Raw genomic sequence first — 24,267 nt, 5'->3', positions numbered from 1 at the left:
CATCTGCCATGCTGATCCTCAAAACCAAGGCCCCTCAGGGATGCATGCTTAATCCCCTCCTGTACTCCCTGTTCACCCATGACTGCATGGCCAAGCACGACTCCAACACAATCATTAAGTTTGCTGACGACACAACAGTGGTAGGCCTGATCACCAACAAAGATGAGACAGCCTATAGGGAGGAGGTCAGAGACCTGGCAGTGTGGTTCCAGGACAACAACCTCTCCCTCAATGTGAGCAAGACATGATAGTGGACTACAGGAAAAGGAGGGCCGAACAGGCCCCCATTAACATCGACAGGGCTGTAGTGGAGACGGTCGAGAGTTTCAAGTTATTCGGTGTCCACATTACCAACGAACTATCATGGTCTGAACATACCAAGACAGTCGTGAAGAGGGCACGACAACACCTTGTCCCCCTCCGGAGACTGAAAAGATTTGGCATGCGTCTCCAGATCCTCAAAAAGTTCTACAGCTGCACCATCGAGAGCATCCTGATCGGTTGCATCACTGCCTGGTATGGCAACTGCTCGGCATCTGACCGTAAGGAACTACAGAGGGTAGTGTGTACGGCCCAATACATTACTGAGGCCAATCTTCCTGCCACCCAGGACCTATATACTAGGTGGCGTCAGAGGAAGGCCCAAATCATAGACTGTTCTCTCTGCTACCGCACTGCAAGCAGTACTGGAGCGCCAAATCTATGTCCAACAGGCTCCTGAACAGCTTCTACCCTCAAGCTTTAAGGCTGCTGAACAATTAATCAAATGGCCACTTGGACTATTTACATTGACCCCCCTTTGTTTTTACACTGCTGCTACTCACCCTTTATTATCTATGCAAAGTCACTTTACCCCAACCTACAAACTACCTCAACTAATCTGTACCCCAGCACATTGACTTGGTACCAGTACCCCCTGTATATAGCCTCGTAATTGTTATGGAACTTTGTGTTACTTTTTCGTTTTTACTTTAGTTTATTTAGTAAATATTTTCTTAACTCTAATTATTGAACTACGTTGTTGATTAAGGGCTTGTAAGTAAGCATTTCACGACAAGGTTGTATTCGGCACATGTAACAAATAAAAGTTTATTTGATATGCTTCAGTTTGCTGCCCTATGACTGGTTTCACATTTGTGACCCATCACCTCAATTCAGTCTTATGTAGCAACATTTGAAATTGTGTTTTTTACATTGGATAAAAGTACAGACTTAGAGCTACGAAATGGTTTGTCATGTACTGCAGTTGAGGAACAATGGTTAAGTAATTCTGCTTTGAAAATTGATAAACTTGTAACCACACTTTTGAGAACATGGCCCTTGATTATTTTTGGAACACCTACTGGAGAGCTCTTCTTTGTCTTTACCCATTCAGCATTGTTCACACCCTCTTAAGCCCCACCCATCTCTATATGATTCACATGTGAGGCCATGTGCTAAACAGAGTGAGTAAGGTAGTTTAGAAAACAACCAACTATTTCAAGACTAAAGTGCTGAAAGTACTGTAGTAGCAAAAGTGGTAGTAAAAATACACTTTATCTAGTCCTCGGCCAATATCCTATTCTGACTTTGGTGCAGATCATGTTGTTATTTACGTTGTCGTAAACACACACTATATCAAATAAAATCTGTTTGTTTGTCACGTGCACAGGATACAGAAGGTGTAAAAAGTACAATTAAATGATAACGTCCATATTTGCAGGGTAGCGAAATGCTATAACCACCTACAGCCACATCTAGCTAAGTGGATAGGTCACTATTGTCTAGACATGTACACATGTTGATGAAATACAATATATGGCCGTAATCACACTCAGACATACCTCGCCAACCTGATGGGTTTGTTGTCACAACTTCCGCCGAAGTTGGCTCCCCTCCTTTTTCGGGCTGCGTTAGGCAGTCGACGTCACCGGCCTTCTAGCCATCGCCACTCCATTTTTCATTGTTCCATTTGTTTTGTCTTGTTCCCCGCACACCTGGTTTACATTCCCTAATCACACTGCATATGTATATATATTCCTCTGTTCCCCCCATGTCTTTGTGTGGAATTGTTTTGTTACGTGTTTAGTGTTATGCGCCAGACTGGTTCCCGGGTATCGTGTGTTGACCCGTAGTATGTTATTTGCCATACATTTGCATTATTGTGAGTGTTTTCACACTTATTCACTTTTGCCATTGGCTGGAGGGGTTTTCGACGCAGTTGCGTCTCTCTTTTGTACTTCTGCCAAATAAAGTGTGCCTGATCACAACTCTCTGCTCTCCTGCACCTGACTTCTTACCAGTAGCGCACAACCTTGACATATGTAATCATCTGGCGGAGTGGAGTCTTTTGTTAAGACATGTAGCTAGCTAGCTAAACAATTAACCATAATTCCAGCCCATAGCTACAGTACAAATGGGTTGCCATAGCTAGCCATCATGCTTTAAATTCATTTGTAGTATGAATCTGCAGGTAGTTACCGCTAGCCAACTAGGTTCAATGTCAGCTAGCTAGCTAACATTAGGCTACAAATAGCAATGCAAATGGAAAATCATAATACTACGCAGATCATACACGTAATGCTAGCTAGCGAGCCAGCTAGCTAACAGTACGCTTTAACTTGCAATAAAAACAACTTTCTGACCAAATTAGAAATGTAGCTAGACTCTTACCCGTGGATGAATGCTTGTTTGGCCTGTTGTGTCAAGTCACATCAGTTCACACTGACTGTGTGCAGCCCATCACTACTTTTTCCCACTGATCTTTGTCGATTACGCCTGATAAATTCAGAGCAACAATGTTGTTGAGAGCGGTAGCAACACTTTTGCAGGACTCCGTGGCTAATGTTATATCTTTCAAAAAATCTGCGGTGGCAAGGATTATCTACATATACTGAGCAGCTCACAGAAGCATGCTACATCGCTTCAGGACCCTTCTATAACATGCCATTTACATCAGAAATAGAGATTTGGTTGTAAAAAAATCTAACTTCTTATAATGACAAAACACCATTTGACAATGTTTTATCTCCTTCTATTTGTTTTTTTTCTACACTCAGGACCTTGCCAACCGAACCCATGCCACAACAGAGGAATATGTGAAATCAGTGAAACCTACAGAGGCGACACGTTCATAGGTTATGTCTGCAAGTGTCCAACCGGCTTCAACGGGATCCACTGCCAACACAGTAAGTTGGATGATCATCATTATACCTTATAGATACCGGTGATAACATTTCTAGGAAAGAAATTCAAATGAAGAAAAGTAGAGATCTTATAGAAATATACACATTCTGCCCTTCATATAAATACTTGCCACTGGTTAATACTAGAACCACTAAAGCAGTCATTTTGACTGCTCATGATTTTTAACTCACACCCCCCTCTGTCCTTGACTTTTCCTAAATAAGTCTATATAACACACTGCCACTGTTATAATCTTAATGTTGCAAACAGAACTGGAGTTAAACCAATGGTTTTCCCCCATTGCGCCTCCTTCTCCCAAAAGTAGGGCCTGCTCCACTCCATTTTACGACAGTTTAAAGTGCAGAGCCCAGATGATAATCCCCCTAAAATTGACCCAAATCTGAACCAAAACTAATTTCACACATACAGTGTCATTCAAGGGTTTTTCTTTATTTTTTACTATTTACTACATTGCAGAATAATAGTGAAGATATCAAGTCTATGAAATAACACATATGGAATTATGTAGTAACCAAAACAAGTGTTAAACAAATCAAAATATAATTTTATATTTGAGATTATTCAAAGTAGCCACCCTTTGCATTGATGACAGCTTTGCACACTCTTGGCGTTCTCTCAATCAGCTTCATGAGGTTGTCACCCGGAATGCATTTTAATTAGCAGGTGTGCCTTGTCAACCTTTTTACACATACCAAAAAAAGGGTGTGATCATTCTACAGTAGTCCCTGGAGAATACGCGCCAACTGATGTGATTAGAACGCTTATTTAGCACGTCCAGTTTTGATTGACGCAACAATCAGCGCTTGAGCTGGCCACACTGTTTATTCACGGAAATATTTTGCAAAACACAGTCCTTACAAAGTTATGTCCAGAATGTGACCAGTTTATTTTTGGATGCAATGTTCAGAAATTCACAGATATAGCTGCAGCATTACAAACTGGAAAATGTAGGCTACATTTATCCTAGCGCTAACTGAGGAAAGATTGACCTAACATAGAAGGCCATATTTTATATCTCTCGGCTGACAGAAACTACAATATGAATGAGCTAATAGCAATTACTATTTACAATTGATCACATCATGTGTGAGCTCACCCTTGACCGAAATAATAGAGTTAAATATTTTCTAGAAATTGAAAGTAATCCGACAATGGGTTGTTTGTGCGTGCCACCATGTTTGTTTTTTTACATCAACGAAAGATAATAAGAGACAAGATAAGTTTGGTATGTTTGTAGTATGCATGTTGAAGGGGATGTGTTGTCTACGATCATTCACTTCTCTTCCTTTACTTCCAGAAGTTTACTCGGAAGTTGAGTGAACCATTCCTTCACCTCATCCTAACCACTTTGATCTGACAGACCTTTACGTGACACCCAGAATGCATTGTGTAATGTCAACAAACATGGCACCACACACAGCTGGCAAATAGCTTAGCATTAGCTAATTATAATCAGTACAACATTCAAAAAAGTATTTTACACACATCATGGGTGTCCATTAAAATCTATGCAATAATCAGAATGCATTATTTGTCACCAGAACTTGAAAACATGTGAATTAAACTGGAAATACATTATGCTCCAAACAGACATAGATACAGTTGAAGTCGGAAGTTTACATACACTTAGGTTGGAGTCATTAAAATTAATTATTCAACCACTCCACACATTTCTTGTTAATTAACTAACTATAGTTTTGGCAAGTCAGTTAGGTGCATAACACAAGTATTTTTTTCCAACAGTTGTTTACAGACAGATTATTTCACTGTATCACAATTCCAGTGCGTCAGAAGTTTACATACACTAAGTTGACTGTGCCTTTAAACAGCTTAGAAAATTCTAGAAAATGATGTCATGGCTTTAGAAGCTTCTGATAGGCAAATTGACATCATTTCAGTCAATTGGAGGTGTACCTGTGGATATATTTCGAGGCCTACCTTCAAACTCAGTGCCTCTTTGCTTGACATCATGGGAAAATCAAAAGAATTAACCAAGACCCCCCCCCCCGTGAAGATGCTGGAGGAAACAGGTACAAAAGTATCTATTTCCACTGTAAAACGAGTCCTATATCGACATTACCTGAAAGGATGCTCAGCAAGGTAGAAGCCACTGCTCCAAAACCACCATAAAAAATCCAGACTATGGTTTGCAACTGCACATGGAGACAAATATCTTACTTTTTCGAGAAATGTCCTCTGATGAAACAAAAGTAGAACTCTTTGGCCATAATAACCATTGTTATGCTTGGAGGAAAAAGGGGAGGCTTGCAAGCCGAAGAACACCATCCCAACCGTGAAGCACGGGGGTGGCAGCATCATGTTGTGGGGGTGCTTTGCTGCAGGAGGGACTGGTGCACTTCACAAAATAGATGGCATCATGAGGTTGGAAAATTACGTGGATATTTTGAAGCAACATCTCAAGACATCAGTCAGGAAGTTAAAGCTTGGTCGCAAATTGGTCTTCCAAATGGATAATGCCCCCCAAAATACTTACAAAGTTGTGGCAAAATGGCATAAGGACAACAAAGTCAAGGTATTGGAGTGGCCATCACAAATCCTAGACCTCAATCATATAGAAAATGTGTGGGCAGAGCTGAAAAAGTGTGTGTGAGAAGGAGGCCGACAAACTTGACTCAGTTACACCAGCTCTGTCTGGAGTAATGGGCCAAAATGTACCCTACTTATTGCGGGAAGCTTGTGGAAGGCTAGCCGAAACGTTTGACCCAAGTTAAGCATTTTAAAGGCAATTCTACCAAATACTAATTGAGGTAATGTAAACTTCTGACCCACTGGCAATATGATGAAAGAAATAAAAGCTGAAATAAGTAATTCTCTCTACTATTATTCTGACATTTCACATTCTTACAATAAAGTGGTGATCCTAACTGACCTAATACAGGGAATTTTTACATGTCAGGAATTGTGAATAACTGAGTTTAAATGTATTTGGCTTGGGTGTATGTAAACTTCCGACTTCAACTGTAGATAATGTATGCGCCTACAGTAGAAACGACAACACGATATACAGAAAATAATGAACTTACATTAATAAGAACGCACACATGTCCAAAGCTATTATTTGTAAGGAAAACAACAAAGAATACAATGCGAGCGCTAGCCAGAAAATGTTCCAATTTGTTCAAACTGCGCCACTGTATACTTGATCTGCGCAAACATTGGTGAAGTGCGTGGGCTCTCCCCGAAGAGAGAAGTTTGTGCGGCTCAGTAAAGCCTGAAATATAAATTGTCCACAATGCTGAAATGGGCTACTTCGATGTGAATTAATGAGGAGGCAGAACACACCTAAATTCAAACTGTTGTTAGAAAATAATTGGAATTTGACAAGTTGAAACATGGCCTATAGATAATTAGCTGGCAGCACATGTTAACTGTCCTAATGAGTAATAATCACATTTTGGAACAGTGAGTGCACTCTGACATGTGCATACAACAACTCACGCTGGGGAGACCATTAGAGATATTTGGAACTCACGTATGAAAAGGTTAAAAGTTAATTGGTTGAAGTTATTTCCTTCTTAATGTGTTAGAGCAAATCAGTTGTGTTGTGACAGTATAGGGGTGGTATACAGAAGATAGCCCTATTTGGTAAAAGACCAAGTCCATATTATGTCAAGAACAGCTCAAATAAGCAAAGAGAAACTACAGTCCATCATTACTTTAAGACATGAAGGTAAGTCAATCAGGATAATTTCAAAAACCGTCTCTCATGTAGACCACCACAGGAAAGGAAGACCCAGAGTTCTCTGCTTCCGAGGAGTTACCAGCCTGAGAAATTGCAGACCAGAGTTCAAGTAACAGAGACATTGCAACATCAACTGTTCAGAGTAGACTGCGTGAATCAGGACTTCATGGTCGAATTGCTGCAAAGAAACCACTACTAAAGGTAACAGATAAGAAGAGAATACTTGATTGGGCCAAGAAACACGTACAATTGACATTAGACCAGTGGAAATCTGTCCTTTGGTCTGATGAGTCCAAATTTGAGATTTTTGATTCCAACTGCCGTGTCTCTGTGAGACGCAGAGTAGGTGAACGGATGATCTCCGCATGTGGTATTCGCACTGTGAAGCACAGAGTATAACGGTTGTCGTTGGTTGAAAAAGGTGAAGAGGACCAAGGTGCAGTGTGGTACGTGTTCATGGTAAATTTAATAAAGAAACTGAACACTAGAACAACAAAGCAGACCAGACCAAACAAAACAGCTCTGTCTGGTGCTGACACAGAAAGACAGAAAACAACTACCCACAAACACAGGTGGGAACAGGCTACCTAAGTATGGTTCTCAATCAGAGACAACAATTGACAGCTGCCTCTGATTGGGAAGCAAACCAGGCCAAACACATAGAAATACAAACATAGAACAAAACCTAGAATGCCCACCCCAACTCACGCCCTGACCAACCTAAAATAGAGACATGAAAAAAGGAACTAAGGTCAGGACGTGACACAGAGGAGGTGTGATGGTGTGGGGGTGCTTTGCTGATGACACTGTCTGTGATTTATTTAGACTTCAAGACACAGTTAACCAGCATGGCTAACACAGCATTCTGCAGTGATACGCCATCCCATCTGGTTTGCCCTTAGTGGGACTACCATTTGTTTTTCAATAGGACAATGACCCAACACACCTCCAGGCTGTGTATGGGCTGTTTGACCAAGTAGGAGATTGTGTTTTGGTGTCTTCACTACAATATTCTACAATATAAAAAAAAAACCTTGATTGAGTAGGTGTGTCCAAACTTTTGACTGGTACTGTATAACAAAAGCTGAAATAAATGATTAAAGTATAATGGGGAGAATGAGTTGATGAGCGAGGGTAAGCTAAAGAAGAATAATTATGTAATTACCAAATCTGAATGAAGAACAGGGAGGGCCATTCTATTTGTAGTCTTAATCTTAAAGTGGTACTCTATCTACCCTATGTCAGTTTACCTTATAAAAGCAGTCTTATTATCAGTCTACTCTGGCCTACTTGGAGTAGGCTGCACAGCGAGAGCGGGCATAATTTTAAATGCTGAACTGCTTTCAATCTCTGGGGAAATATCCACATCATGCAGCAGGCATGAGTGTCGGAGAATGTGGTGATCAGGCTTGGGGAAATTTACATTGGCAAGGGAAGCAATGTCCCCATGGATCTTTTCTTCACTTCACTGTCATTGGTGAAAAAGTTGCTTACAAAGAAAACAAGTCTGAAAGGTGTTGGGCCGAAAATCTCCCCCCTGCCAGAATTCTCTCCAACCCTTTGCATTCTTCATTGCTGTGACTTGCTTGCAGTTAAGCCTACGTTTCACTGATCGTACAGTATAAAAAAATACTAATTACACTGTTAAAATGTTGCAGTCAAAAGGACTGCTCATTAGCTTGAAGGGGGAGTCTAATGTTAAATGCTCACCTGTCATGTCAATTGGAGAGGTTAGAGAAAACAAATGATAGCCCTTTATGTAAAAATTTGTGATTTTAATAGGGTTGATCGATGTCAACCTTTGTCCTATCGTGATTATTGTACTCGTAATACATAGTATAGTATAAACCAGTGGTTCCCGAACATTTTTGGTTACTGTACCACCAACTGCATTTTTCTCTGCCCAGAGTACCCCTGAAGTGCCCCATCATGTACATTCCACCATTAGGCTTGTGGTCTCATGAGTCTTCTTAACCGTTGTGTGGTGTTCATGTTTTTGTTATTCACCCACTGTTCGCGGGTCTGATGGACCCACAAACACAGGCAAAACGTACATGTTAACATATCAATTACAAGCAATATAGATGACATACATGGTTAATATTTGCCATTTCCCTCTGATAGAACACATTTATCAATAAAAGCTCTATTCATTTTTTTTTAATCAAAAGTGATTTTTGTAGACAAATATCTATTAAAATCAAGACATGGGTGCAATAAATCATGTTTACCTTGAACATATATTAATGTAACAAGGTTTTCATCACTATTGATGTTTACTGCTTTGGACTGAAGGACATATTTTACATACAGTATTTTATGGACATGATAAATGATCGCTATTGAACACAAATTAAGGCCGGTCTACACACCACATGAGGGACAGATTTTACTGTTTTGTGTTGCAAATGTATTTCTTGCACTTGATTTATGTAGAATGATGAAATCACTTAGTTCAAAAATTGAACTAACATCTCACATATATAGTTACATCAGGCCAAGGTAGGAGAGACAGCCATATAAACATGCAACAATATCACTCACACTTACTTCCGGTATTGGAGTTCTTGGTTTTGCGAGTCGGGAGGATGGGGAACCAGCATCCTCCTCATGATGGCTGCAGAAGCTGGGGTCCTTGGGATGTTGCCTCCTCTGGATTTGAAGTCTTAGCAATGCCTTTCCCTGCTCCTCTGGAGCTTCCCTCTGGGTTCAACGCCATCCAGACGACAAATGAGTTGTACCCCGAAATGTCCAAAATGTTGAAGAATATCAGAAGTGGCCAGCATAAGATTCTCCTTTTGCTGCTGTAGCCAGTCACCAGTTTGTCCACCTCTCCTTTTGTGGCATGATTTCTGTTTTTTTATGTTTCTGGCCACAGATTCTCCCATCCCTATGCAGCGTACTAATGAGTACCACGTTTTTGCCTTTCTTTGGCACGTAGGACACTAGGGACGTGTCAGCTGTGAACACAAACTTAGAGCAATTGATAGGCCTGTTCTGTGGATTCAACAGCTGAGGTGAGAGCTTTGGCTTGATTTTTCTTACTGTTCCTACCATCGTCAGCTTCCTCTTGAGGAGCTCCTGTCCCAGCTTAAGCCAAGTAAAAAAGTTATGGCATGTGATGTTGTGGCCACGGAGTCCCTGTGTCACATCCAGGACAACCCACATCGCTTGGTTCTTCTCAGAGGCTCCTCCATCTGGCTTCCCCATAAACACTTGCAAGTTCCACGCATACAGTATGATGAAGTAGTATCACAGGCAGCCCAGATATTGATTCCATATTTTGCGTGTTTAGAGAGTATGTACTGCCTGAAGGGGCAGCGGCCTCTCAGTGGCATAAGCTGCTCATCAACAGTAACGTTGAGCCCAGGGTTGTAAAACAGGGAAAGGCGGTCCACCCGCTTGTCCCACACTGACCTGATTTCAGCTAGCTTGTCTCTCTGACGCCAAGCTGGTCTGGTGTCTCGGTTAACGAGGCGGTCATCCTGGAAAAAATGTGGAAGTTTTCCAGAGTTAATGTTGCATGGAAAAGTTCTCTGACAGTTTCTGCATCCCACAGGGATTCTGTGAATTCCCCATTGGATCTGAAAACACCAGCAAGGATAAGAACCCAAAATAAGCATGTAAAAGCATGCCTTCCCTCCAAATTAGTGCAGTCCAGAATGATTTAGTGGATGGTGTCTGGGATGAACAGCTCAAAATAAGACTTTATGTCCTGCACATGAGTAACCGCCATCTGCGTCTGCCTTGGTTGCATCCTTATCACATTGGCAGCCATGCGTGATGGCTCATTCCATTAATTTTCTATTTTTTTTGGACAACCTTATTTTTCCTCCTGCAGGCTGATGAGCTGGTTGCTGACTGGCTGATCCTGGGGCTGGCTGAGGGTCAATCTCATCCTCGTCTTCCAACTCACTGTCAGACTTCGAATTGACAGAGACATGATCCTCATATTCTGAAAATTATTCGTCTTTCAAAATGGAAGAAGCTCATTCCACAGCTTCTCCCTCTATAAAATATATTTCTAAGGCCCTCCGAGCAAAGATTATTTTTGCCATACTGATTGATTGTGGTAAGGAGCTACACATGCAAAGCTATTTATTTGTTGTGTCCCTCTCCCAATTTGCACCTGGCTGGGGTAGAGTGTGGGAAAATACTGAATTTTTTACAACGTAGCAAAATCATGTATTGTAATAACATTTTGCAGGTTCCCACAAGATGTTGTGTAGTTTCACACACTACAAAGGGTAAAGAGTGAGAGGAAAGCTGGAGATGGGAAGACAGGAAGACAGGCAGGGAGACAGACAGGTTATTGGTGCTATGTTGAAACAGCAGGCCCAGGGAGGAGGAAGACACACAGCAAACCTTTTTGTTAAAGTTTTACTTGTTTTCACCTACACACACACTTTTCCACACTTGTATTACCCTCGGGTCCAGTGGACCTGAACACCATATATGTAATATACATGTGTAGGGGGTGCACAGTGTGCACTCAATGAACATGTTCTTAACAGAAAATGAGCCATGGCCAATGAGTCTCAGGATGAATCTTTTTTTTTAGTAAACATTGAAAATGGGTCCCACAGACCCAAATACCACACAAGCATCAAGAACCTCCTGTGCAGAGTCCAAGTAACCCCATAGGTCCTAGTACCCCTGGTTGGGAACCACTGGTATAAACTATGGTATTGCCCCCCATATTGGCCAACTAAAAACATAACATTTAAGCGACAACAATAATTAAAAAAAACACTGTCGGACTACTGCACGGAATTGCATGCTAGAACTGGACGAATCATGGTAATAGATAATGTTGTTGAAAGCCCTTCCTCTCTGGCGTAGCTTCAGCGTAGAACAGGTGTGTGTGTGTGTGTGTGTGTGTGTGTGTGTGTCTGTTTGGCGTGCACGTGATGGAGCAAATTGACAGTCAACTGATGAGGAATGGGCTGTCTTGCCATAGTGAGTTTGTTTATGAATCCTGAGCTGAAAATATGCAAAGTCTACAGCCTCCAGAGATGGATAATAATTGCTTTATTTGCATCAACCTCCTCTCTTAATTTTGTTTGTTCAATCTCTCATAAAGCTGTGATTGTGAATAGCCTACAGTATGCCTAGGTCTTTAGACTACTTTCATTCTTGTTCTTTTTGAAAGCGGCACCTTAGGACGACACCTTCTTAGGCTATTTGAATATGTGGGAAATAGGTTACTCTTCATAACTTTAATTTGTCTTTAAGCTTGCTGATAGGTCTAGCAGGAGGACTGGCCATCTGGTTTTAACATGAAGGGATTTTTCCGGGCCTCACGGAACATTTCCTTCTTGATAAGATTAAACTTGATTTAACTTAACGTTCCATGTTTTTGTAGGCTATTGATATTGTTTGTTCCCTCATATTATTAGTCGTCTGGCTACCTTTTGTTTTTTGCCTATTCAAACTTTTTGAGATGGAACTCCGTTAGAGTAATGCATTGTATGATCAGGAGAAAGCCATGCATAAAATGATGAAAGCGTAGCCTAGCCCAGCCCAAAGTCATATTAAACGCCTAGAGAATGGAGAGAGAAGGTTATTTAACCTGTTTTTAAAACAGCTAGACATATAAAGAAATTAATACACCACATGACCAAAAGTATGTGGACACCTGCTCGGAAAACATTGCATTCCATAATCATGGGCATTAATATGGAGTTCGTCCCCCATTTGCTTCTATAACAGCCTACATTGTTCTGTGAAGGCTTTGCACAGGATGTTGGAACATTGCTGTGGGGACTTGCTTCCATTCAGTCACTAGAGCATTTGTGAGGTTGAGCACTGATGTTGGGCGATTAAGCCTGGATCATAGTCGGTGTTCCAATTCATCCCAAAGTTGTTCGATGGGGTGAAGAACAGGGCTTTGTACAGGCAAGTCAAGTTCTTCCACACCGGTCTCGACAAACCATTTCTGTAAGGACCTCGCTTTGTTCATGGGGACAATGTCATGCTGAAACAGGAAAGGGCCTTCCCCAAACTGTTTCCACAAAGTTGGAAGCACAGAATCATCTAGAATGTAATTGTATACTGTAGCATTAAGATTTCCCTTCACTGGAACCAAGGGGCCTAGCCTGAACCATGAAAAACTGCCCTGGACCATTATTTATCCTCCACCAATTTTTACAGTTGGCACAATGCATTGGGGCAGGTAGCACTCTCCTGGCATCAGCCAAACCCAAATTTGTCCGTTGGATAGCCAGATGGTGAAGCGTGATTCATCACTCCAGAGAACGCGTTTCCACTGTTCCATACTCCAATGGCGGCAAGCTTAACACCACTCCAACCAACAATTGTTATGCGCTTGGTGATTTTAGGCTTGTGTGAGGCTGCTCGGCCATAGAAACCCATTTCATGAAGCTCCCGACGAACAATTATTGTACTGACTTTACTTCCAGAGACAGTTTGGAACCGAGGACAGACAATTTTTATGGGCTACGTGCTTCAGCACTCGGCGGTCCCATTCTGTGAGCTTGTGTGGCCTACCACGTCCCGGCTGAGCTGTTGCTGCTGCTAGACGTTTCCACTTCACTATAACAGCACCTACAGTTGACTGTGGCAGCTCTTGCAGGGCAGAAATTTGACGAATTGACTTGTTGAAAAGGTGTCATGACGGTGCCATGTTGAAATGTTATATACAGTGCCTTGCGAAAGTATTCGGCCCCCTTGAACTTTGCGACCTTTTGCCACATTTCAGGCTTCAAACATAAAGATATAAAACTGTATTTTTTTGTGAAGAATCAACAACAAGTGGGACACAATCATGAAGTGGAACGACATTTTTTGGATATTTCAAACTTTTTTAACAAATCAATAACTGAAAAATTGGGCGTGCAAAATTATTCAGCCCCTTTACTTTCAGTGCAGCAAACTCTCTCCAGAAGTTCAGTGAGGATCTCTGAATGATCCAATGTTGACCTAAATGACTAATGATGATAAATACAATCCACCTGTGTTTAATCAAGTCTCCGTATAAATGCACCTGCACTGTGATAGTCTCAGAGGTCCGTTAAAAGCGCAGAGAGCATCATGAAGAACAAGGAACACACCAGGCAGGTCCGAGATACTGTTGTGAAGAAGTTTAAAGCCGGATTTGGATACAGAAAGATTTCCCAAGCTTTAAACATCCCAAGGAGCACTGTGCAAGCGATAATATTGAAATGGAAGGAGTATCAGACCACTGCAAATCTACCAAGACCTGGCCGTCCCTCTAAACTTTCAGCTCATACAAGGAGAAGACTGATCAGAGATGCAGCCAAGAGGCCCATGATCACTCTGGATGAACTGCACAGATCTACAGCTGAGGTGGGAGACTCTGTCCATAGGACAACAATCAGTCGTATATTGCACAAATCTGGCCTTTATGGAAGAGTGGCAAGAAGAAAGCCATTTCTTAAAGATATCCATAAAAAGTGTCGGTTAAAGTTTGCCACAAGCCACCTGGGAGACACACCAAACATGTGGAAGAAGGTGCTCTGGTCAGATGAAACCAAAATTGAACTTTTTGGCAACAATGCAAAACGTTATGTTTGGCGTAAAAGCAACACAGCTGAACACACCATCCCCACTGTCAAACATGGTGGTGGCAGCATCATGGTTTGGGCCTGATTTTCTTCATCAGGGACAGGGAAAATGGTTAAAGTTGATGGGAAGATGGATGGAGCCAAATACAGGACCATTCTGGAAGAAAACCTGATGGAGTCTGCAAAAGACCTGAGACTGGGACGGAGATTTGTCTTCCAACAAGACAATGATCCAAAACATAAAGCAAAATCTACAATGGAATTGTTCAAAAATAAACATATCCAGGTGTTAGAATGGCCAAGTCAAAGTCCAGACCTGAATCCAATCGAGAATCTGTGGAAAGAACTGAAAACTGCTGTTCACAAATGCTCTCCATCCAACCTCACTGAGCTCGAGCTGTTTTGCAAGGAGGAATGGGAAAAAATGTCAGTCTCTCGATGTGCAAAACTGATAGAGACATACCCCAATCGACTTACAGCTGTAATCGCAGCAAAAGGTGGCGCTACAAAGTATTAACTTAAGGGGGCTGAATAATTTTGCACGCCCAGTTTTTCAGTTTTTGATTTGTTAAAAAAGTTTGAAATATCCAATAAATGTCGTTCCACTTCATGATTGTGTCCCACTTGTTGTTGATTCTTCACAAAAAAATACAGTTTTATATCTTTATGTTTGAAGCCTGAAATGTGGCAAAAGGTCGCAAAGTTCAAGGGGGCCGAATACTTTCGCAAGTCACTGTACCTGTCAGCAACGGGTGTGGATGAAATAGCCACATAGTTGTTGTTGAAAAAGTTCTATAGCAAATAGGAATAGGCAAATTACTCAGAATTTCACTGGTGTGCTGCCCTGCTGTGTCCTGCCTGACTCCGTTCTTCAGCTTACTACACGGCGCCAGTCAAGTTCAAATAGGCTAAATTATCGCCTGTCACGTCACAATTTCTTCAACATCGACAATGGCTGTCAATCGTCGGCGATAGACTATACTATCCTAATCTCGCCCAACCCTAAAGTTGTGTTTCAAGCAAAGCAAAATGATAGGACAGTATGTCAGGGATATAAAAGAAAAGTGCTGAATTTGCTTTCCTTTGTAGAGTATACACTTAAAAAAGGTTAGTGTTAGATAATGTGTGTTTTTACACTCAATTATGTATTACCGCATCTTATGTGTGTAGACATTTCTTTTTTTTTTTCTTTTTTTAAAGTTAGATTATTAAGCTTTACATTGTTTTGGCAAATCTCCACATTGAGTCTTTTCTTCTGAGTGTCGGCCATTTTATTGGATGAATCAAAGCACAAACAACCGCTGTTTAGAAGAAACAAAAGGAACCAATCATGAATATATTCAAAGCACATTCCTCTTTGTTTTTATATTGCATAAAACCACCAAAAAAGACATGGCAACGATGTGAATAGATCAACATGAGAGCAACATGTAGTCATAGCTACAAGGTCATAGCTACAAGGTAAAAAAAATAAAATAGTGATTCCACTTCATATCTCTTGGGAGAGAGGGGGGGTAGAGAGAAAGAGAGAGAGGGTGAAAGAAGGTGAAAGAGATAGTAATTCTAAAGAAGATGCATCTGGCTCATACTTCAGTCTTTCCTCACTTGTAGCAAGGATAAACAAGACCCAAAAGATAAGCAGAGATGTTCTGGAGGAAAGTGATGTTTCTATTCCTCCCTGTTTTTGAAATTAAACAGAAAGAGATCATTTGAGACGCAGTGTTATGGCTGTCTAAAGGGAAAGGTGGGACAGTGGAGTTTGAGATCAGTCTTTTACACCTCCTAAGTTTTTCTGTTGATTTTAGTATCTTTCACATCTGAAAATAATTCCAGTTACTTTACATAATAAATGTGTGGAATGAATTATTAATGGACTTATTGCGCTCCCTTTTTGGATGATACACACTATAGCTGTTCATATGTACTCATAATGTTCATAATGCTACCCATATTTGAACTTAACCAATAGTCTATTTTCTTCATATTGAGAAGTATCTAAATAAAACACAATGGGACATTGTAATTTATTGTTCTACAGAAAGGCCTGATGAGGACTGTATCACCCATGTGCATTTGTTCTACAGCTGTCCTTTCGTGTGATCAAGTATACGGGCAAAGTTATTTGACTGAGTGACAGCACCACATTTAATCATGACTTTGTCAACATTTGCCAAACGCATATGGCCCAGGGCTGATTTCAGAATAAGCGAGACATTAGCATGTGAGTCATAATTCAGTTATTGTTTCCCATTAAGCCCTGTGGGCGAAAACCAATTTGATATGGCCTGAATACGTACCAATATCTGCCAATTTTCTTTTCACTCATTATAGTCTAATTATTAAAAAATCTGTATCTGAAGACATTATTTAACAAAATCTAGATTCTGGATCATTTGAGCAATTAAATGATAAAGGCGTGGCCATAATTGTTCTCTCAGAATGACAGATTGGCTGACTTCATTGTGGTGTGGGTGGGCATTTGCTGATTAGCTTAATGGAAAATATACAATTTAGTTGATCAAATTTTTATCGGAGAGGAACAAACTCGAGTTGAATGGCTGCCTGCATGCCTGGGAATCCAGCAGAACCCAGAATGACAAGGAGCGAGAGGAGATGTTTGCAAATTGAAAACTGGTCAAACCTGAATATTGTCCTTCTTGACACCATTGCACTGCTTATTTTGTTTCAAAACAAATCACAAGTCAGAGAACTGCACTAGAGTACTTCACTATTCCATTTACTACTATTCTAACCACAGTCTGTTCACCAAGCCTCATTTTCTCATCTGTAGGTATGGCCATCTCTTGCTCTTGGATTCCGATTTAACATGTACTACATATGATATGTATGTTTATCAGTGCTGATTATACTGTTACCAATACTCTGGCATGAGTGTGTGCAGCAGAGATACCCAAGCCTCTGCTGTTCGCTTTACCTGCTCACTCAGACCCAAATCCAATTTGACACCGTTGAGCATCATCCTAAACACAGCCAGTGTTGCACACCATGCTGTTGAGGGCAGGTTTATGAAGCACAGATAGAAATAACATGAACAGCTCAGTACAAATTACCTATTTTAAGTCTTTATTGATGGACGGGTAAACATGCTCAGTAAAACATGTTTATGTTGAGGTGTTGATATGTCAGAGCATAGACAACAACATATTCATATAAAGGATAGGTTTGTACAATCATGGTCTGCGACTGAAGTACATTTTGTAGGCTCTGCAATTTCATGAAGGAAAAATAGTAAGGTGTGTTTTTCACATCTGGCCACTCATCCAAGGGCTACATGAGATGTCTCAAAAATAAATCAGACATGTAGGTAATGGTGGCTATTCACCAGCCTGATGGTCTGGGGTTAGAAATTATTGGCCAGTCTTCCAGTTTTCAGCATTATGCCACCCGCGTCTGAGTAATGGAAACAGGGAGAACAGGCCATGGCTCGGATGGCTGAGGTCCCTGATGTTCTTCTTGGCCTTCCTTCGACACCTTCGACACCTCTGAAGAGCCTTGCGGTCCTTGGCGGTGGAGTTGCCATACCAGGCTGTGATGCAGCCCGATCGATGATTAGAGGCAACTCTGTTTGGGTTAATGGGGTACAAGGGGGTGAACCACACTACAGGACAGTTTGGGCAGGAGAGCATCCAGGGGAGAGAAGTCAGCACAGCATCAGGAGGTCCTCGTGGGGCTCTATAACAAACCTCCTAAATTCTGATTTGTCAGCTCTTCTCACCCCTAGGTCAAGCATAGAAACAGAAACAATAGAATGAGAGACAGACAGCACCAGGTCTGTTTGGTGGATTCAGACCTATAGCATATATGTCAGATTATTTTACCAGACTCACAACATTTTCCTTTCTAGCTGTGCCACCAAATGTTTGCGAATTAATAGTAAAGTGAACACGTTTAGCTAATACTGTAACATTATGGAACAACGTTTTTAAATTGAAACAAATCGTTAGTGGGATAGGCAATATGGACAATCCTGGCCTACAAAACTATGATTTATGTCACGCAGATAAGAGCCATGTGAACCGAATCACACAGGGTTGTGACAGCTAAGGAGGGCACTCTGTCCCTGTGTTTTTTCCATTCAAGCTCTCCCGATTGAGTAGAATATATCACGGTGACATATCAATATCAGTTATTTCTAATAGGCTGCTATCCTATTTGAAAAACAGTATAATCTTCAGAGGGGAAAATTTGCCACGTTACTAGTTTCCCCCCCGACACTGTGAAATGCTACAGCTGACCAGTGGCACTGCACCTTAGGTCGGCAGGCACCATGATACAGTATGGCTAGCTAGCTTGCAAATGTTAACCAATTATCTAGCTAGGTTAGCTAAGGAAACATGTAGTAATTCAACATTGTCTAGCAATAAATATGCTTATAAACAAGGCAAGGTACAGTACCTACCCAGCAGGTACTGAAAATATTCTTCCACTTCACAGCCACTTCAAGAAGATTTTTAGTGAAATAGTCTATGTCTCATGTGTCTCACTAAACAGCTTGTTGGTGCCTGAAACATATCATTTGAATCTACGGTATGTATAAGATATTACTGCAAGTAAATACAGTATGTTAGAGTAATTTTTACAGGAGGCTTCCAAATTACAGTTAACAGTATTTTTCAGCATTTTACCAAAAATGCAGTTCTGTCTACAGCATGAATGCTGTAAAACACAAATGGTATTATACTGTGCATCCTACAGTGTTTTACTGTTGAAATTACAGAAAAGTATGCTGTGTACTGTAGTTCTTTCTAATAGAATGTGAATCCTGTGAACATTTGGTTTTGTTACACAAGTGATTCTCTGATTCAGAACACAATTGGGCATCTGGTCCTTGAAATTATGGAAGGTTTTGACTTTCATCAATATAAAATGGACTATTGTTTTGGACACAGTGCCAAAAAATGGCTGGGAATCCCTGGATTGTGAAGATTATATTATGTGAGTGAAAGTGTATTGTTTGAAATTCCTTGGGACAGATGGATGTACCCTCGTTTATCCAGCCTCTCCTAGGTAAAATGGGGTCAGTGCACAATCTGTCTGCTGTGAAAATACATGGGAAATGTAAACAATGTATTGTAGCTTAACTTCAACGTCAAATAAAACAGAGAAATAAAGCTCTTGATTGTCCTTGAATCAGGACGTTGTATTGCACACACAGTCGGTAAAATCAACCTATTTTCTGGCATGCCTACATGCAGCAAATAGATAAACGGAACACAGACAGTGGGGGAAAGAACAACAACATATTCAACAAATCTGATTTTACAAGGTATATATTCATCAAATCCGTCTTGATTTTTGTATTCTAACAGGCCCACAATGTGGTTACTAATATCCGATTAGTATATACTGTATATGGCTGTTTTCGCTGAATAAAATTTAGAAATAGTCCTTTTTGCATTTGAAAAAAGTACTGCTAAATGCTAACTCTCGTTCTTATAAGCTGGTAGCATAGCTAGCCATATACTGTAGAAATCAGTGGTGGTACTTGAAGCATTTTTTAAGTGTAATGCAGTTGATTGGTGACAATGACATGAAAATATTTTTTTACCACCAATTATTGTGAAATACACATACACAAGAGCCTAAATGTAAGCTAATTTTGATGGGGGGGGGGGGGGCAATGAGGATATTCTGAATCTATCCCTTATGAGTGTGAGTGGCATTGCCATTGCAGGAGTCACCACGTGGTCTATGAAAGGCACAGCAACTCTCTGGCGGTTTGGCTTATTATTAACACTGTTATTATCACAGGTCTTATTTTGAGAGAAAGTGCCTCTGCACTGTGATTACTCAAATGATGCGCTGTCTTGTTCCTGTGGCGACAGGGGGCCGACTGGCAGACCACAATATTGGGAAAATGGCCAATTATAGTAATGAAGTGTCACAAATGCGATCGGGAGTGATCACCTCTGTGCCTGTAGAGATTAAGCGTGTCCTGGACACACATACGATATATTCCGTCTACCAAGGTCAGACACAATTTTATTTACAGTTTTTCTTTCCCGGTAACGTTTTTGCAGCATCATATTTTTTTGCTTTCTCTATGTGTTGCTTCTGTCTTGTTTGGAGGGTTAATGTGACACGATACAACTAGTTGTCTTGGGGTTTTCAACTCATCCAGGGGACAACATTGGTGGTACTGTAAAGTACCTCCTGTTGACTCCATTGTAGAATTGCCAGCAGCAATCAGAGGACCAGCTTTAGTCATTTAAGCAACGAGACATTTCCTTTTCAAAACATGAGACCTATCCTGTCAGAAAGAGATTATAAAGTAGGCTTACCGGTAATTAAAAAATCACACCATCATTATAAAAGGCCCAGTCATTATCAATGCTCTCACTATGATCTATTATCCTCTCATTGATGTAGAAGAAGGTTAAAGCACATCAGCTCAGTATGAGTAAACAGGGAAGCAGGTCACTGTGCGCCTATTGACGTCTTCAACACTCTCCTCTTGAAATAGGATAACGTAGGCAGAGAGCACACAGAATCAGAGCCAGCGGGGAAAGGCTTTGCAGGTGATATGTACAGCGTTCCCGAACGGGCTCCATGGAAAGCAAGGTTAAACGTGGCGTCTTCTGAGTGGGCTAGGCCGGTGCTTCAGCTCCATCCCTTTATTCCTGGGCCAGAAGTCTCGGAGAGTATTTCATCTCCCTTTTATTATCAATGCCCTCTTTTTTTCAACCCATGCTGGCAGGACACGATTGATTGGTGCTAAACGTAGGAAAGACACTGCTCCATATTTGATCATGATATTGACAGATGCTATCATGTCTTGTTAGCTCTGAAACCTATTCGGCTCCCTGTCCCGGGGTAATCACCTCGTGTTTATGGTGTGGTCTAATGTGAGCCATTACTGTAAGTCAATACACCTGGGCAACATCAGAGCAGCCTTTCATCTGCACATCCGACAGAGATGCTAGCTCCACATCTGGGCGTACTCTTGGGCTCTCCAATTAGGCCTGTATTATGAAAATGTATTTGGTATGGTGCTTTTTAGCACACACAGTCACTCACATTCAAACACACACACACATAGAGGGAGAACGAATACACACCTTTCATACTCGCCAATTCAATAATATTCATGACACACACACACACACAGGGAGAAAGCAAACAAATGTTGCACTCGAACCAATACATTTATATTCACCTCACAGCATCCCGTTTTCATGAAATGCTCTCAGTGACTTTGATCCACTTCCCCTCCATTTGTTGTGCTCTATCTACTGCTTAAGAGTGGTGCTGATTTTATAAACACAGCAGCAGTCCATTTAGAGACTGAGAGGCAAGGTGTGTGTGTGTGTTTGTGTGTGTGTGTGTGTGTGTGTGTGTGTGTGTGTGTGTGTGTGTGTGTGTGTGTGTGTGTGTGTGTGTGTGTGTGTGTGTGTAGCTATCTGTGGGTACTAGAAGTCTTCACAAGGAGAGTAAAACAATGAAAATTCAGACAAGTGGAGGAATTTTTCCAGTCCCCAGGAGGAAAAATGCTCTTTTAGGTTTATGGGTTAGGTTTGGTGTTAGGTGTTAGGGTTACGAGTTATGGTAGTTCTGGCTGTGTAAAAAACTGATAGTGAATGTTTTGAAGCCAAGAATACTTGCTAGCTACAGAATTTCTTGCACAATCACTGTCTTAGTCATCATCATAGTTAAAGTTAGCATTGGATGAGCAACCAGTCAAGAAGAGAGAAAAAAAGAGCACCTTATTGGCATGTGCCCAGTGGTGGAAAAAGTACCCAAATGTCATACTTGAGTAAAAGTAAAGATACCTTAATAGAAAATGACTCAAGTAAAAGTGAAAGTCACCCAGTAAAATACTAATTGAGTAAAAGTCTAAAAGTATTTCTTTTTCAATATACTTAAGTATCAAAATTAAATGTAATTGCTAAAATATACTTAAGTATCAAAAGTTAAAGTTAAAGTATAAATAATTCCTTATATTAAGCAAAGCAGCTGGCCACATTTTGATAATGATTTTGATGAGTTTGAAGGTAGGCCTTGAAATACATCCACAGGTTCACCTCCAATTGACTCAAATGATGTCAATTAGCCTATCAGAAGCTTCTAATGTCATGACATCATTTTCTGGATTTTCCAAGTTGTTTAAAGGCACAGTCAACTTAGTGTATGTAAACGTCTGACCCAATGGAGTTGTGATATAGTGAAATATTCTGTCTGTAAACAATTGTTGGAAAAAGTACTTGTGTCATGCACAAAGTAGATGGCCTAACCGACTTGCCAAAAGTTTAGTTAGGTAACAAGAAATTTATGCAGTGGTTGAAAAACGAGTTGTAATGACTCCAACCTAAGTGTATGTAAACTTCTGACTTCAACTGTATTTTCTTACATACTGTACAGTGAGGAATTCACCTTCAAAATACTAGTCTTCTCCCATTTTTTTAACCATTGCCCCCACCCACAAGGTGTATTAACAACAACTATAAATAAGAATAAGATACAAAATGAGAAGAACATAAATCAATCAACTCTAACTAGCACATGTAGGACAGTATGCACGTGTGTGTGCATGGACTTTGCAGATGTATTTCTCACATGTGCAGCACATAGTATTTGTTTTACCGTCCTTCTTTGGGTGGCAGAATTGTCATCTCCTCCTCTTGCCTGCCCCAGCTGCAGCCTCAGGTGGATCAGGATAAGATTCAGCCCCCTGAACAGCTTTCACAAGCGCTGCAGAGGTGCCTTTCCCAACTGCTCCAGGAACACCCTCCTCTTGTTCCGCTTATCAGGCATTCGGGTAGGGTTGATCTTGTTCCATATCACAAAGGCGTTGTATGAGGACACATCAATGATGTTATGGAAGATGACCAGGGGCCAGTGGGCGGTCATCCTCCTGCAGCTGTAAGTTCCAATTACCTTGTCCATGTTGTCCACGCCTCCTTTGTTGTGGTTGTAGTCTAGGATGATGGCTGGCTTGCTGTCATCACGATCACTGATATCAGCTGTTTTGTGCAGTGTGCTCAGGCGGACCACATTCTTGTTCCTCTTTGGGAGGTAAGAAACTATAGTGGTGCGGGGGTGCAGGCAAACTTTGATGAGAAGGCCTCTCTCCCCCTTGTTGCGCAGGGGAAGCTCAGGCTTGTTCTTTCTAACTGTGCCAACCATGGTGATCTTTCTCTTCAGGAGCTGTTGGCTGAGTTCAATCACTAGCACACAATCTCAATTCCTCATTGTGTGTGTGTGTGTGTCAATTCCTCATTGTGTGTGTCAATCAAATGTATTTATTTAAGCCCTTTTTACATCAGCCAATGTAAAAAAGTGCTGCACAGAAATCCACCCTAAAACCCCAAACAGCAAGCAATGCAGATGTGGAAGCATGGTGTGTATGTCTTTGTGGTTTTTGTGGTGTGTAAATTATTTTATAACTTCCGGGTCAAAAATGACCCTAAGACAATATTTGTAGCCTGTTGGTGTACAGCTTTCATGGAAATATGAACAAAGGCGATGTTTCCCTTTTTCTAATGTTGGGGTCACTCTAGGATAAGTCATCAAATTTAAAATTGAACAAATATAATTTAGGTGGTTTTCTTTGCTGTTAAACATAGTGGTGGTAATTTTTCCCCTTAAGACAACACAAGGGTGAAGTAGTACTTGAAAGTAGTTTTACTCAAGTACTTTACACCACTGCAACTGCCTGCACACCACCCCTGGCAAACTAGCTTGCTAATGTGAATACTTTCAGCTTAGATTTATTTTTCTTCATCACAGTGATTATGGGCCATGAAGGTGTGTTCCATGAGTTATGACTTTGTTTGGTGCTATCATGGCGAGAGGGAGAGAGAGGCCACAAAC

At 41.0% G+C, this 24,267-nt stretch overlaps 1 protein-coding gene across 4 annotated transcripts in view; it reads left to right on the top strand.

The window, feature by feature from the left end:
- edil3a (EGF-like repeats and discoidin I-like domains 3a) overlaps positions 1-24,267 on the top strand; it is a 260,282-nt gene that overhangs the window by 104,251 nt on the left and 131,764 nt on the right. For all 4 annotated transcript variants that reach the window (XM_036935506.2, XM_036935505.2, XM_036935507.2 and 1 more), the window contains one exon: positions 3,039-3,167. In XM_036935506.2, coding sequence (XP_036791401.1) covers positions 3,039-3,167 — 129 coding nt within the window. The remainder of the gene's footprint in view (positions 1-3,038; positions 3,168-24,267) is intronic.

Source organism: Oncorhynchus mykiss, chromosome 11 (assembly GCF_057628025.1).
Source record: "Oncorhynchus mykiss isolate SJ-2025 chromosome 11, ASM5762802v1, whole genome shotgun sequence".
NCBI lineage: Eukaryota > Metazoa > Chordata > Actinopteri > Salmoniformes > Salmonidae > Oncorhynchus > Oncorhynchus mykiss.
Note: the sequence above shows the minus strand (reverse complement) of the source record. Positions and strands in the feature narration are given on the sequence as shown.